Here is a 15,124-nt window from a genome sequence, read left to right on the forward strand (position 1 = left end):
GGCTGGGGATGGAGAGGAAAAGGAAAGGAGGGAGGGATGTAGGGATGGAAGGATAAGGGAGGGAAAGAGAGAGAGAGAAAGAGTCCATGGGCCAGCACAGAGTACCATGAGAGCTGAGCTTGGTGCAGAATTTCCTGGGATCCAACTGGTTGCCTGGTTGGGACCCTCGCTGTGCCTGGGTCTCCATGACTCTTTCTTCTTCCTCTTTATAGCTGTTACCTGCCCTCTCTTTATAATAAAGTTTATGTTTTTCACTGTTCCAGAGACTAGCAGCTGAGGGAAGAGTGCAGCATTGGGTGGGAAGCAGGCAGACTGAGCATCCTGGACTTTTCTTGGGTTCTGGGTATATATTGGCCACTGTTCAGGGAAAGAAAGTACTATGACTTTCTTTTCAGTGTGCAGTTGCTTTGACATGACCCCCATCACACCCCAGGGATCATGATGACTGTACTGTGGTACCCACATTCTCCGTCTTTTCTCCCTTTGTTCATGGCACACTCACTTCTGGATGGCAACAAAGAGAGGGGTTGCACAGTAAAGGTCAGGACTTGGCTAGAAGCAAGGCAAACAAACACAATCAGCCTGGCTGGCTTGTAGGCCCACTGCAGACACCAGTTCGCAGCCAGCTTCACACCTGCATGTAAATATAGCTATCCAGGAAACAAAATGCTACAAACAGCTCATAGGCCTCATTTCTAGAAACCGAGAACGGGAAGGAATCACTGCAGGTAGAGAGAAAAAAAGTACTGCTTAGAGTAGATTACAGACTGGAGAGTGCATCTCAAACAGATATGTATTTCTCTGTGTTAGACTTGAGATCATTGAAGAAGGGCTAGCGTTTCCTGCAAGCACACACTGCCTCACTGGGCCTAGAATTTGGGAACAACCACTAAGGAATGTGGAAGGTTTTTTTCTTCTTCTTCTTCTTATTAGATGTTGGCATAGTAGTCTGCCATCTCACTGAACTTGGAAACTTGCAGGCTAGTTTTGGGAGAAAGGGAGAGAGCTACCATTATCAGAAAAGGCTGTTCCCTAGGATCGTCAGCCCCATATGTGACCCAAAGCAGAGACTTCGAGGGTCAGCATCTGGCTTGAGCCTCAGCTTTCTGTATGTAGTGTCTTCTAGTTATAGTGAGGTGAACGTGGTAATAGGCAGATCTACATCTGGTGTAGAGATTCTTGGTAGGCCATGGATCCATCCACCCTCAGACTCTACCACCCCATATGTCCTTGGAGTCTTTAGAATCTTATGTATCTATCTGGGTGGTTAAGACAAAGAAAAAAGAGCCAAAAATCCCCCCAAACATAGTGCCTTAGTCCATTTTCTGTTGCTATGGCAAAGTAGCAGCGAGTGGGAAATTTACAAAGAGCAAGGGTTTATTTAGCACACAGTTCTGGAGACAAGGGAATCCAAGCACGTGGCAAGATTCAATGAAGGACCTTTGTGCAGAGTGTGTCACTTGGTGACAAAGAGCAAAGCATAAGGAAGGTCAGGTCTCTCTTGCTTTCCTTATAAAGCCTTGGTTATCATAAAGGTCCTACCTTGACGACCCCATTCAATCCTGATTGCTTCCCAAACATCCTCCAAACACCATTCACATAGTAATTTAGGGCTTAAATTTCCAACTCACAAAAAGCGTGTGCATTTTTTCAAACTACAGCAAGGAGAAACTTATTGTTCCCTGCGTTGGCATGGGAATGTCATCATGAAAGTCACGATCCATGAGGTCTACCTAGAATGTCACCAGGAGTCACCATCCATGTGGTCTAAGTGGAGACTGTGTGAAAATGTAGAGGGCAGGAGATGTTCACTGTAGCTGACAGGACACTGACAGCTCATGAATAGGTACCACATATTTTTGTCACAAAGTTAGCTTTCTGTTGATGTCCTTTCTGAGTGCTGGAGATGCAGGTTCCTGGGCACAATACTGTCTGCAGGGCTGAAGGAGGTGATGGTGTCCCTGGCTTCTCATAATAGCCGAGGAAGTGGAGTTCTCCACAACTTCTCCAGGGGACAGCTACAAGCTCCTCTAGGAGAGCCTCAGGCACTGGAGAGCCTGGTCATTGTGTCTTGCTCTAGGGGAGCTACCCTTTGTTCCCAGCTCAGGATTCTTCTTATGGCACATGTTCAGTTAGCAATCCCTTGCTAGGAAAAAGTAGTCATGAGGTGAATAAGGGCACACATGCTGGCTTCTAGCAACTTGTGTCTATTGTGCTGTTTCTCCTAGTGCAACTTTCTCAGTCCCTGCTCCTTCCTTGACAGGGACCGCACTGGATGTCTTGACTGAGTAAGGAAAGGTCTGATTTGTAAGCCCAAGGTGACTTGTGACAATATTCCAGCTGTGGACTGCTGGTTTCCTTCTAAATCCTGTATGGAAGATGTAGCTTCCCAGATGCATTTGCACTCGAGTTTTAAAAGGACAAAATGGAATTTTTTAAAGTATTTATAAGCCCTGGGATAGGTAGGGAAAACTAACTTCGTCAATCTAGACCTTTGTTGACCTTGTTGGCACAGCACCGAGATTTACTTAGAATTTTATCCATAATTGATACCAGCTGCTATCTCATAGACGCTGCTGGGAGAGAGTCATCCATTTCTTCATTCTTTCCTTCATCCTCAAACATTTATTACATACTTCCTGTGTCTCAGGATCTAGGCTTAGATCTGGAGATATTCAGTGACAAAAAAGCCATGATTTTAAACATTTGCTACATTTATTGATTGTGTGTGAGAAAGTATTATCTGCTGTGTGGAGACCAGAGGACAATTTGCAAGCATCTGTTCTCTCCCACCATGTGGGACCTAGAGACCAAACTAAGGTCATCAGACTTGGTGGCAGACACTTAACCTGGTAAGTCATTTTGCCAGCCCATGATCCTTATTCTTAAGAGACTTAGGATATTAGAGAGGACAACAAATAGGGACAAATTTAACAGTTTGTTATCTGCAAGTCTCTGGTGGGCACTGGTTCCTGTACTAACACATGATCAAGGTATCTTAGAATCTTCCTGGGGTCCAAAAAAGCTTCATTTGGGAAATGAACGAAACCACAAATAGGTGGAAACCTGAGGAAGTTTATGGGGGTACAGCCTGAACTTAGGGGTAACGGCTTGTGGTTGTGAAAGTCTGTACACTCATGCTCACCCCCAAATCTTACTTGGGACATTTATTATCACTTGAATGGGCACGGGGCACACAAATCTCTTAGGCTTGCTACTTAACCTCACAGAAGAAGAGCCTGGTAGAGAGATGTAGCAGTATGCACATCTAGAGTTCCCTCTTTATGACTTAGGATTTGCCCTGGTTAGTTTTGTCAACTTGGCATGAGCTACATTCATTTGGGAAGAGAGACTCTCAATGAAGACAATGCCCCTGCCACACTGGCCTGTGGGCCAGCCTGTAGGGTGTTTTACTGGTTAAAGATTGATGTGGGACTGCCCACTGTGGACAGTGCCACCCCTGAGCAGGTGGTCCTGGGTTCCATAAGAAAGTAGACTGAGCAAGCCATGCCTTTGCAAACCAGTAAGCAGCACTCCTCCATGGCCTTTGCGTCAGTTTCTGCCTCTAGGTTCCTGCTCTATTCAAGATCCTGTCCTGACTTCCTTCTGTAATAGACTGAGATGTAAAGACATGAACTGCAATAATGCCTGCCCCACCCCCAACTTGCATGTGGGTATAGTATTTCACCACAGCAATAGAAAACACGATTCTTCCATTAATGACTTCAGAAAACCAAACCTGAACTAGCTTATTTTGCAAAGGGGAAAGCTTTTGGCTCATGTGCATGGGTAGGGCAGGCACCCAGATGGTGTCATGCACACCACCTAGACATCCATACAATCTGAGCTGGGACCTGGGCATCTCTGCTCACTTCTGTTCTCTTATGGCTTCATTCGTTGAGGATCTTCTTCATACCTTCCCCCCCCCCCCCCCGTGGGTTACAAGATGGCCCCAGCAATCCTTAGCCCACATTGAATGGTAGCCCAACAGGGTCATGGTGAACCATGAAATCAAAATGAGGTAATGTACCTGAAGACGACTTGTAAATTCTGAAGGAATTTTGTGAGCTAATTGCTATTTTAAACTGCTCTATAATAACTTTCTTTCTGCCACTCAGGAATCTGAGAGGACGGTAGCACTTCATGAAAATTAGTTTGAGCTCTTCAAAACTTGCCATATAAAACAAAGGCAGTGGCAACTTCTTTAATCAAAATGATGATCAGTTTCTAAAAATGAGTTCCATCTCCCCTGAGACCACTCAAAGCTAAAGGATGATTTCACAAAGAGGAGGTGGCAGTGTGTTTGGGTTTGATTTGGTCTGTGGGGTGACCTGTCCTCAGTCCCCTCACCCACCCTGCCTGGTTCAGGAATCTTTTGAAATGACTTGATTTTGTAAATGGAAGAATAAAGGTTGGCATTTTTTTTTTAATTTTAAAATTATTTTAAAATCAGCTAAATGTCTTTTTGAATGAGAGTAATTAGAAGTACCAAAAATTGGTTCTTTCTGGGCCATTTTTTTTTCTTTTTGGACCAGGAATGGGGCATTCTAAGACTATTTACATGAATGGATGTTCTGGGAGAGACAGCTCCATCCTTTGGAAGATGCAGTTTTACAGTCTTGTGAGGTCAGAATAACCTTAGGTGACCCTGAGAGGTGGCTGTGGGCTCTGCCCATCTGTGGGCCCTGAGCTGTGGTGGGAAGATCGACATTGTCCAGGTCCACAGTGGGGTCTTAAGTGAGTTCAGCTGATACCTGCATGCTTGTCCATACCGTGCCCTCTTCCGTTTCTCTGTTCCTTGTTTTCTAATTCCTGGGGTAAGATTTCTGGTGCCTAATAGAAGATGGTGAATGAGCTCTGGACCCTTCCTGCCCAGTAAAGTCATGATTATGGCCCTCCTTGTCTTGCCTGGAACTGACTGGGGAGTTGTGGATTGGCTGTGGATCTGCGAGTGTGTACAGTAAGATGGGCCAAGTCACTGGCATGTGTCATGCTCTGATTCAGGGTCTGCTGGTAGTCCCCTCCCAAAGGGCTGCTGTGCCCCAACCTGCCTGTGCCTGTCTGTATCGAGCATACCAGCCCCTCTGGAATTTGGCTGTTGGCAGAGCTGCAGTGAGAGCCCTGTTAGCCAGCAGGGCATATGGTGCCCGAATGGCTGTCACTTTCAACGGCTGGGGAACAGATATTGGAACAGGTTTAGATAAAGTCAGAAGAGGCCAAACATGATGGGAAGAGCACTGAATGGGGAATCAGTGGTCTGAGCTCCCTCACCACCATCGTTTATTTATATTTTATTGATGGATTAACTGATTGATTGATTGTGTGTGTATTCATATGGGGGTGAATATATGTGTGCTAGTGCATGTGCATTTCAGTTTGTACATGTAGAGGTTAGAGGTCAACCTTGGGGATCTTGCCTTGGGTGCTGTCTACTTTGTTTTTTGAGATGTGGTCTCTCACTAGTCTAGAACTCATTGATTATATTAGGCTGGCTGGCCATGGAGTCCCAGGGATCTGTCTGCTCTCCTCCCCAGGACTGGGATTATACCTAGAGCAGCATGCCTGGCTTTTTAACATGCTGTCTAGAAATCAAATTCAAGTTCTCCTGTTTGTATGGTTAAGAGCTTTACCAACTGAGCTATCCCCTTAACCTTCGTCTCCATCTTTTATCCCACTCGATCTTCTGTGATTTCATTTGACCCATTTTGCTATCACCTTCATTGTCTCTATTATTAGGGGTTTGAATACCATTTAACCAGAGTACCTAGTTCAGAAAACAAATATCTAACAAATACCTGCTTTTTGGATTTGGAAAGACAATTTGAGAGGAACTATCTTATTCCTCATGACTTGTCCTGAAAAAAAATTATTTTAACCAGTAGGTACCATTCCCCTTATCATAATTCTTGTCTTTCTGACCTAATTTCATTAACATTAATTATTCAGAACAGTAACAACACCTACTGTGTGAAGAACAGAGTCTTTGTGTCAGGTGCTCATCAATGCTTTCAGAGTTATCACGTGTACACTATCACTACATGTATCACTGTACCCCTAATGGGTGTCATCTCCCAGGTAGAGCCATGTAGGTCACAGAAATTTCCATTTCTCCCTGGGTTTGGTAGGTAATATCCTGGGAACTCTATGCAGGGGAATCGTATGAATTAAATGGAAACACCAAGGGTTTTATATTCTGGATTCTGCAACTAGGCATTTCTAGAAGTGTATGGACTTTGCAGTGGTACAGACCTGGATCCCATCCCTAACTCTGCCCCTCATTGGCCATATATTACTGAAAAACTAGCTGCCTCATCTGCAGAATGGGTAAAACCATCCTGCTCCAGGGACAGCCATGATAACGCTATGAGCTAATGCAGGGGAAAGCATTTACCTTGCATGGGGCCTGGGGTATAGGTCAATACTGCACACATACTGCTATGCTTTTCTGCTTCTGGCCCCTCTTTCTGCCAGTGAAGAAATGGCTGTTGAGCCTCCACTGCGTGCTGGGCAGGGCTCGGTGACATGGGTACACTAGCAATTAAGACAGAAACTGTTTGGCTCCTGGATCTCACAGATCTTTAGCTCTTAACTCTCCTCCAGTGAAGGGGAGGGCATGGAGGTGCCTCTCTGGGAAACTTCTCTGTTCTTTACTTAAGTGTGTCCTCTTTCCTCAGCTCTGGTATTTTAATCTTGACTTCTCAGTAATTCTCTCTTCTGCTGTATCTTCTTCCTGATTCTTGGGCTGTGTTCTCCAAACCTTAGCTTCCTCATCCCCACCCTGGTTGGGATACTTCCAGTATGGACACACTCCCAAGAAGGCGCTTTTCTCCTAGCTTTGCATATCCTCTCCAAGTTCATGGTCTGGCTCAAACGCTACTCCCTGACAAGGTTTCCCATAGATAACCTGTTCCTTGTTTCCTCTTCAAGTAAGAACTCCCAAAGCATGCTGTCATATGTCACACAACTTCATACCTCATCTCATGCAATAAGTCAGGCTCTACTGTTTTTTTACCTGACTTGACAGGAAGCCGACAGACTGACATAGAAGTCCTACAATATCTTGCCTATATTGTACATGCTCTGAATAGGCTTTTGAACTATGTTGGTAAATATGAAGGCCCTTAGTTACAGGACTCCTGTTAGGGTAGGATTTCCTTCTGCAAAAGTCTTCTTCCTCTAATGTCTTACTGAGGTGCTCTTTCTTAGGATTTTGGCTGACAATGTAAAGTCTTTACTGTTGTTGATTTTTTCCCCCTCTTCTCTGAGTGTCGAGCTAACCTGTGCTTTCTTCCTGCTAGAGTGATTTCTATTACTTTAACAATTTAACTCATCTCATAACCTCATTGATTTAGGAGCTTGGGAGAATGCAAAATCCTACAGAGCTGAGATGCCTGTAAATAAGATACTGGCTATTCTGGCCCTTATTTCATCCAATCTGGAAAAAATGGAATGCTGGAAACTCATGCCAATAGTACCCTGAACTGCTAGGATGGATGGCAATTTTGTCCCCTAGAGATTTTTTTTTATTTGTTTGTTTATTTATTGTCAGATGGTTTTTGAACTACTTTTTCTCTTCTTTCAAAGAAAATTGTACGAGTCCTCAGCACTGGGGGCAGCCAAGATATAACCCATTGAAATGCTAGAAGATCCCACTGGTCATATACCCAGTGGGGGCTGGTGACACCTGCAGCTGTAAGGGATAGGGGATGTGGGCTTTTAGTTTAACCTTTTAGTTTACTGTACCATCTATCAGAGGTACAAACAGGAAGGACAAAGAGGGTCTGAGACAACAATTGTAATGGGTGGCCCACAGAAGGGTGTCAGCCTTAGCAATTCTGTGTGCATAACAAGAAGTACAGTCCAGCTCTTGCTGTGAGAAGCTGGGATCTAATGACATGGTTAAAGACCTACTATGGACTACTTTGGCGACTCTTCCCAGTTTTGGTGGTACAAGCCACAAAAGTCCCATAAGCTGGCATTCCTTAGGTATAAAATGACCACATGCTTCTGTTGTTAGCAGTTAAAGTCCTGGCAGGTAACAATATGTGCAAATTAGGTATTTTGAGCAGAAGGTAATAAGAGTCTTCTAAAAAGGCTGCTTTCTTCAGGGGGTATGCTGTAGTTTTAAGTTAATAACAATGAGATCACTGCTACTATTTCTTAGGGCTAAGGGAGCTGGTCCAGAGACTGGAGACAGAGAACCGAGGAAGACCCCCCAGTACAGATGGCTTCTCCCTCTAGCCTTCTGTGAGTGCTGCTCACCTGGATCACTAACTTGAAATCCATAGCAGAGAACCCAGTAATGCAGGGTCTCTGAGTTTCAACTCTGTGTGCACAGAAAAGTGTAGACCTTAAATCTGGAAGATCAGTTGGCAGATACTCAGCATGGAAGAGTTGCAAAGATGAAATGAGACAGTATCTAGAGGTATTGGCCAGAGATTGGTGCAAAGCCAGACACTCAGTAGGAACTCAATGTTACTTCCTATCAGCACCACCACTATCATGCTCACCGTCACCATGACGGTGACAGTTATCACCATCATTATTACTGATAAGGTGTACTAGGGCTGACAGCCACCAACCCCTTCACCTAAGCTGGCCTCTGGCTATCCCAGGACAGGTCAGTTCCATGTATGTACCAAATTCAGGCAGATCTGAAAGCACCATGAAGCCCTGCCATGGATCACTCACAATTACATCTTTTTCCTTTACTAGGGGAGACAGCCCTGCTGAGTCCTGGCCCCCCGAAGGGACGGTTGTGGTGGAGCGCTGCTGTGTCTGAGAGGGAGCTGTGTCTGAGATGAAAGCCATGCCCTGGAACTGGACTTGCTTGCTCTCCCACCTGCTGGTGGTAGGGATGGGCTCCTCCACTCTGCTTCCACGCCAGCCACCCCAGCTGTCTCAGAAGCCTTCTTTTGTCACATTCCGAGGGGAGCCCGGAGAGGGCTTCAATCACCTTGTGGTGGATGAGAGGACAGGGCACATTTATTTGGGGGCTGTCAACAGGATCTACAAACTCTCTAGTGACCTCAAGGTCTTGGTGACTCACCAGACAGGGCCAGACGACGACAACCCCAAGTGTTACCCACCTCGGATTGTTCAGACCTGCAATGAGCCTCTGGCAAGCACCAATAATGTCAACAAGATGCTGCTTATAGACTACAAAGAAAACAGGCTGATCGCATGTGGGAGCCTGTACCAGGGCATCTGCAAGCTCCTGAGGCTAGAGGACCTCTTCAAGTTGGGAGAGCCCTTTCACAAGAAGGAACACTACCTCTCGGGGGTTAACGAGAGTGGCTCGGTCTTTGGGGTGATCGTTTCCTACAGCGACTTTGATGATAAACTCTTTATTGCCACAGCAGTGGATGGCAAACCTGAATATTTTCCTACCATCTCCAGCAGGAAGCTGACTAAGAACTCTGAGGCAGATGGCATGTTTGCTTATGTTTTCCATGACGAATTTGTGGCCTCTATGATTAAGATCCCTTCAGACACCTTCACAGTTATCCCTGATTTTGACATCTACTATGTCTATGGTTTCAGCAGTGGCAATTTTGTCTACTTTTTGACCCTTCAGCCAGAGATGGTGTCTCCCCCAGGCTCCACAACAAAAGAGCAGGTGTACACCTCAAAGCTTGTGAGGCTTTGCAAAGAGGACACAGCCTTCAACTCCTATGTAGAGGTGCCCATTGGCTGTGAACGCAATGGGGTGGAATATCGCTTGTTACAGGCTGCCTACCTGTCGAAAGCTGGTACAGTGCTCAGCCAGACCCTGAGAGTCCACCCAGATGATGACCTCCTCTTCACCGTCTTCTCCAAGGGCCAGAAGCGGAAGATGAAGTCTCTGGATGAGTCTGCCCTGTGCATCTTCATCTTGAAGCAGATCAATGATCGCATTAAGGACCGCCTGCAGTCCTGTTATAGGGGTGAAGGAACACTAGACCTGGCCTGGCTCAAGGTGAAGGACATCCCTTGCAGCAGTGCGGTGAGTGAGGAGGGACCTCTCAGGCCTGGACAGTGGGCAATAAAGACCCCAGCTCTTGTAGCCTCTGTGGGGTTTCAATGGTCTCCATTTTGGGTGTCATTACTTTGGACTGTCACCAGCCAAGCATTCTTAGTATGAAGGCATCAGCTAGAGCTAAAATGTGTATTTCTTATAGGCACCTCATTCTGGTCTCTTGTTGTTGGTTATGAGAAACAGGGCTGCGAGTGGGTGGAAACACATAAAGTTGATATTCTTTGTATTTTGGCCTGGTGGAGCAGCTTAGAGTAAAATGGTGGAAGATTCAGGAAAGGCAAGTGCAACATGGGTCTTCATTTTGCATTTGAAATGGACATGGAATTTCAGAGGATTACGGCTTAATTTTATCTTTGCATATCTCTTAAAATGGCAGATGTGAGTAAAGGTGAGATAAGAAGAGATCAGCCATATTTATAAGGCATCTTCTGTATTCATCGTGCCATGGAAAAGAGGTCTTTCTTAGTTAGGTTTTTATTGCTGGGATAAAGACCACAACTAAAAGCAACTTGGGGAGGAAAGGGTTTATTTCAGCCTACAGGTCACAATCTTTCAGGAAGGGAATTCAAGGCAAGAATCTTAGAGCCATTTATTTTGGCTGGTAGATACAGTCAAGAGGGTCTCTGGGGATGTTCTGAACTTGGGGGACTCTGAACTGTTCCTAAATGTAGGTGGCCAATGAGAAACCATATTTGTGCTGTGCTATGTGCACATGTGTATTGAACACTTAAACACAGGTCAGTTGGTCGAAACAGTAGAAGTTAGGTATAGAGAACCCACATACCTCTCTAATGGAATGACAAGCCTGGACCATCAATTATGAGCAGAAATGTATTTCACATAGTTTCAGAGGTTGCCATAGTTTACAACCAAGTGTGGACATTTGTTGAGGTCCCACTTGCTGTATCACAACACAACAGGAGGACGAAGGTAAGGCAAGAGAAAGAAAAAGATGAGCGATCTTATCCTTAACCCACTCCCACAATAACAAGAATCAATCCAAGGCAGGAGTGGTGGCACATGCTTTTAATTCCAGCATTTAGGAGGCAGAGAGAGGTGGATCTTTGTGAATTTGAGAGCCCAGACTGCTCTACACAGTGAATTCCAGGACATCCAGGGCTATGAAGAGAAATCATGTCTTGAAAAACAAAAGCAAAATAAAACAACAACAAATGAATCCACTCACTAAGCATCTTTTCTTTTTCTATGTAGTCTGGGAGAGGCCGTTAATGCGTAGACCCAGTGTATGTGTAGGCCCTGAGGTTGATATGGGAAATCATTCTCAATCACTCTTCCACTGTATTCTTTGAGATTTAGAGTCTTTCAGTCAAACAGAGAGCTCAGCCATATGACTAGTTTTGCTAGCCAGCTTGCTTAAAGCGCCTTCCTATCTCAGCCTTCAAGGCTGGAATTATAGGTGGGCTGCTATGTTCACCCAGTGTATACATCGGATTCTGTGGCTCCAAACTCAGGATTCACACCTATATAACAACTGCTTTAACCACCAAACTGCTCTCCAGACCCATTATCTAGGAATCTCTTGATTGTTAAAATGCCATCAAATTTAAATCTGCATTTGAGAGAGAGCGTGAGAGAGAGAGAGAGAGAGAGAGAGAACTTCAACCCATAGTGCCTTTTTTAAATATTCATTTTATATTTGAGAACTCTGACATACTTGAGTATACAGTGCAATAAATATCTCCACCGATGCATTTACACACCCATGTGCATACATTACTCATGCCCAAATATGGCATGGTAGTACGACCACCAAACAGATAGGTTTTTTTTTTTTTTTTTTTTTTTTTTTTTTTTTGAGATCAGAGGGTTTTGCAATCTCTAACAGTTTTCTTTAGAAAACTTGCTGGACAATTGTTTTGGGCTTTGTTTTGGGAGCAACAGCATCTGCAGGGGTCCACCTGACTGTGTGAACAGGTATCTATCCTGCTCCTTCTCCTGCCATGATACAAAAGCCAAGCTCACCACGGAGGCCTACAGTGCAGTAGGCCCTAACACTGCGTGGTATCCTTGGAGAGAACAGAGGGAGTACAGCTTTGAGAGGCAGACCAATGCCAGGACTGGGAGTAATGGAGCCAGATAACAAGCTTTTGATTTTTTTTTTCTTTTGGCTTTAATTAGCCCTTTCAAGTTAGAGGCAAGCTCAGAGCTGAGAATAGGGAGGGGGAGGCCAGAAACTGCACAGAGCTAGGGCTGTCTCCCAGCCAGTCTAAAAAAGGCCAGGCCGGCTTTTAATGCACAGTATCAGTTTCCTTTGATTCGGTCGATATCCACGTTCCTTCGCTCAGGCTCTCCGGTTACAATTCATTTGAGCTCAGCTCAGACCACACATGTCCCTTACGGCACAGTGTCAGCATCAGCCAGACGGCACTGCCACACTGTCCCCGGTGTCAGCCATGTTGGCATCCTGCTTTCCTGTGACCCATCCCCGGTGCTGTTGTTTCTTCCAGTCTAGAGACAGAGAATGGACAAGGTGTACTCTGGAATCTTCTTTTGCCTCTGAATCTGGGGCTCCTTCCGGGTCTGTAAAGTGGGAGCCAAGTCTCAGCCAGTGTCTTAGTTAGGGTTTCTGTGACTGAGATAAACACCATAATCAGAAGTAAGTTGGAGAGAAAGGAGTTTATTCAAACTCACAGTTCCATATCATAGTCCATCACTAAGGGAAACCAGGGTGGAAACTGGAAGCAAGAACTGATTCAGAGGCTACGGAGGAGTGTGGATGACTGGCTTTCTCCTTATGGCTTGCTCAGATGGCTTCCAGGTAGCACCCAGGACCACTAGCCTAGAAGCGGTACTTCCCACAGTGGGGTGGGCCCTCCCTCAACCCTCCTTTATCAATCATCAACCAAGATAATGCACTACAGACATGCCCACAGGCGAGTCTTATGGAGGTTTTACTCCATTGAGAGTTCTTCAAATCTAGCTTATGTCAAGCTGACATAAAACGGACTGTCACAGCTGGATTTGTCCCATGGGTTGCTGCTACTGGAAGTAGCCAAAGAAGGCTACAACTTAAGAGGTTGACTTTAAGGGTTTGTTTCGTGAGGGTGGGGGATACCTGTGGGTTTTTATTGTAGTTATAACTTGGAGAGCTTACTAAGGAGATATGACCAGAGATTTGTTTTGATTACTCACTTTATCCTAATTCTGAAAGTTAGCATGCTTATCAGAAGATATTTATTGAGCTTATATGACCTCTTTGATTTCCTGAGACCTATATGTCTTCCCCTGAACTCAGGGCAGAAAGTGACCCTGGGTCACTTGCCTACCTCACGAATCCAGAGCCTTCTGATTGCAGCTCTCAGAGAGCTTGATGGTGCTTCTGCTCCCTCTGTGTGGGCCAGGAAGGCTGGCCGTATTCGTGTCAGGGAAGAAAGAGGCTGGGGAACAGCCAGAAGTGGGTCTCCTAGGACTGAGTGGCTATGAGTAGAGAAATGTTTGCAAGTGTTAATCCTTGGGCTGTGTTAGATATACATACTGTGGAGCTGATGAGACATCTTTAGGTGTTTTAGGGGATGGGAGCGGCCTTCAACTTTGCTTTTTGAGCCTTTTTTTTCCTGGGCCCTGGTCTGCTCTAATTCAAATGTAAGGCATCCAATAATGAAGGCAGTAGAGCCTGCACGTTGCTCAGAGGATCTCATGAAAGCACAGGCATAAGGGACCTAGAACTACCTGACAGGGGACTTAGGTTGTGCTGGGATTCAAGGGCCTGAAGACTAACTTGAGGCCAATTTATTAGGAAGCCATCTAGGAGGGTTAACCAGTTTGGTTTAATTTTGATTTCTGTAGCTTCTTACCCTTGGCCCTGGCCCTGGCCCCTTTTATAGCCTACTTCAAAGGTTCTCTGCAACTCTCCATCTATAGAGCACACACATCTAAAGCTATGGGATGCATAGCCTACCGTTTTTGTCTTATGCTAGGACTCTGTGAAGGCTAGCCTTTTCTACAGAAACTTGACAGTTCTAATATGGAATAGACAGCCCGCTCTGGTGAGTGCATTGTTGTGAGCTAAGGATCTGTGTCCTTCATGAGTCTAGGGGTTGTCCTAGACTTGTCTTCTTACATTCCTCTCCGTCTTTAGCTTGCTGGGGTCTCTCACAGAGCCCTCGCCTCTAGCTCCAAGTAAGTTGATGAGGAGAGAAACATCTTACATCCTGGGAATGTTTTAGGCAGCTAGGCAACAGACTAGCCAAGATCAAGGAAGGACCTCAGTCTCCAGGAATGTGAAAGGGAAGTTGATCAGCTGCAGCCTGTAGATGGGACAAAGGTTGTCGTCAAGGGAGTGTCTATCACTCCACTTCCTGAAGTCTGAGTTTGAAACCAGCTAAGAAACATCAGGCAGCACCAGTCTAGGGCTGACAATGGGAGACAGAGAGAGTGGATACAAATCGCTTCTTCTTCTCTGTGAGCTTTGACCTCAGAGTGACCTTCTGCTAGAAAAAAACTGGGTCCATGGGGAAGAGACTCTTATTTTGAGTCATCACCAGTCATCTGTCAGGGCCTCATACCTGGGAGTAGAGAGTGAGAGCTACCACACGTTTGTACAGCCCTGCCCTGCCAGTGTGCAAGGTATTTCATGCCTCCTTTTAGTTTTCCCAGACTCCTATAAAACAACAGAATAGTCAGACTCCAAGCCCCAAGGGTATAGAGGGACAGAGTCAAGCACTTTCATCAATATCTTGTAATTAGCAGTCTAGAACATACTGTGTGTTTAAATTCCAAGCTCACTACTTCTCCCATGGTATGTCAGCAGAACTTCTCTGGGTAGGCAAGGTTCCTGTGCAAGGACTATCTAGGCAGAACAAGGGATATGTGGCCCTAGACCCTGAGTATCAGGTACAAATGGGGCTCTCCAAGGTAATGCAGCCTAGACATTCCAGAGGCAGGTCTGGAAGAAGGCTGGGCCAAGCTCTCATATGACTTGAAGGTTTACCCACTGGCCTTGCCACTCCTATGGGGGTCCCAGAGGTACAATAACCAGCTTCATTTTCACTTCCTGCTCAACAGCATACATCATTGATATGAAGGAGAACCCCATCCCTACATGCTATGTGATTCATCTGTTTCCTAGACACAGCGGGTAGTCCT

At 45.5% G+C, this 15,124-nt stretch overlaps 1 protein-coding gene across 2 annotated transcripts in view; it reads left to right on the top strand.

Annotated features, from left to right (window-relative positions):
* Plxna4 (plexin A4) overlaps positions 1–15,124 on the top strand; it is a 445,710-nt gene that overhangs the window by 63,574 nt on the left and 367,012 nt on the right. For both annotated transcript variants that reach the window (XM_076913573.1, XM_034519140.2), the window contains one exon: positions 8,716–9,985. In XM_076913573.1, the coding sequence (XP_076769688.1) occupies positions 8,801–9,985 (1,185 nt within the window). In that variant the 5' untranslated portion in view covers positions 8,716–8,800. The remainder of the gene's footprint in view (positions 1–8,715; positions 9,986–15,124) is intronic.

The sequence above is a fragment of the Arvicanthis niloticus genome, chromosome 15 (assembly GCF_011762505.2).
Source record: "Arvicanthis niloticus isolate mArvNil1 chromosome 15, mArvNil1.pat.X, whole genome shotgun sequence".
NCBI lineage: Eukaryota > Metazoa > Chordata > Mammalia > Rodentia > Muridae > Arvicanthis > Arvicanthis niloticus.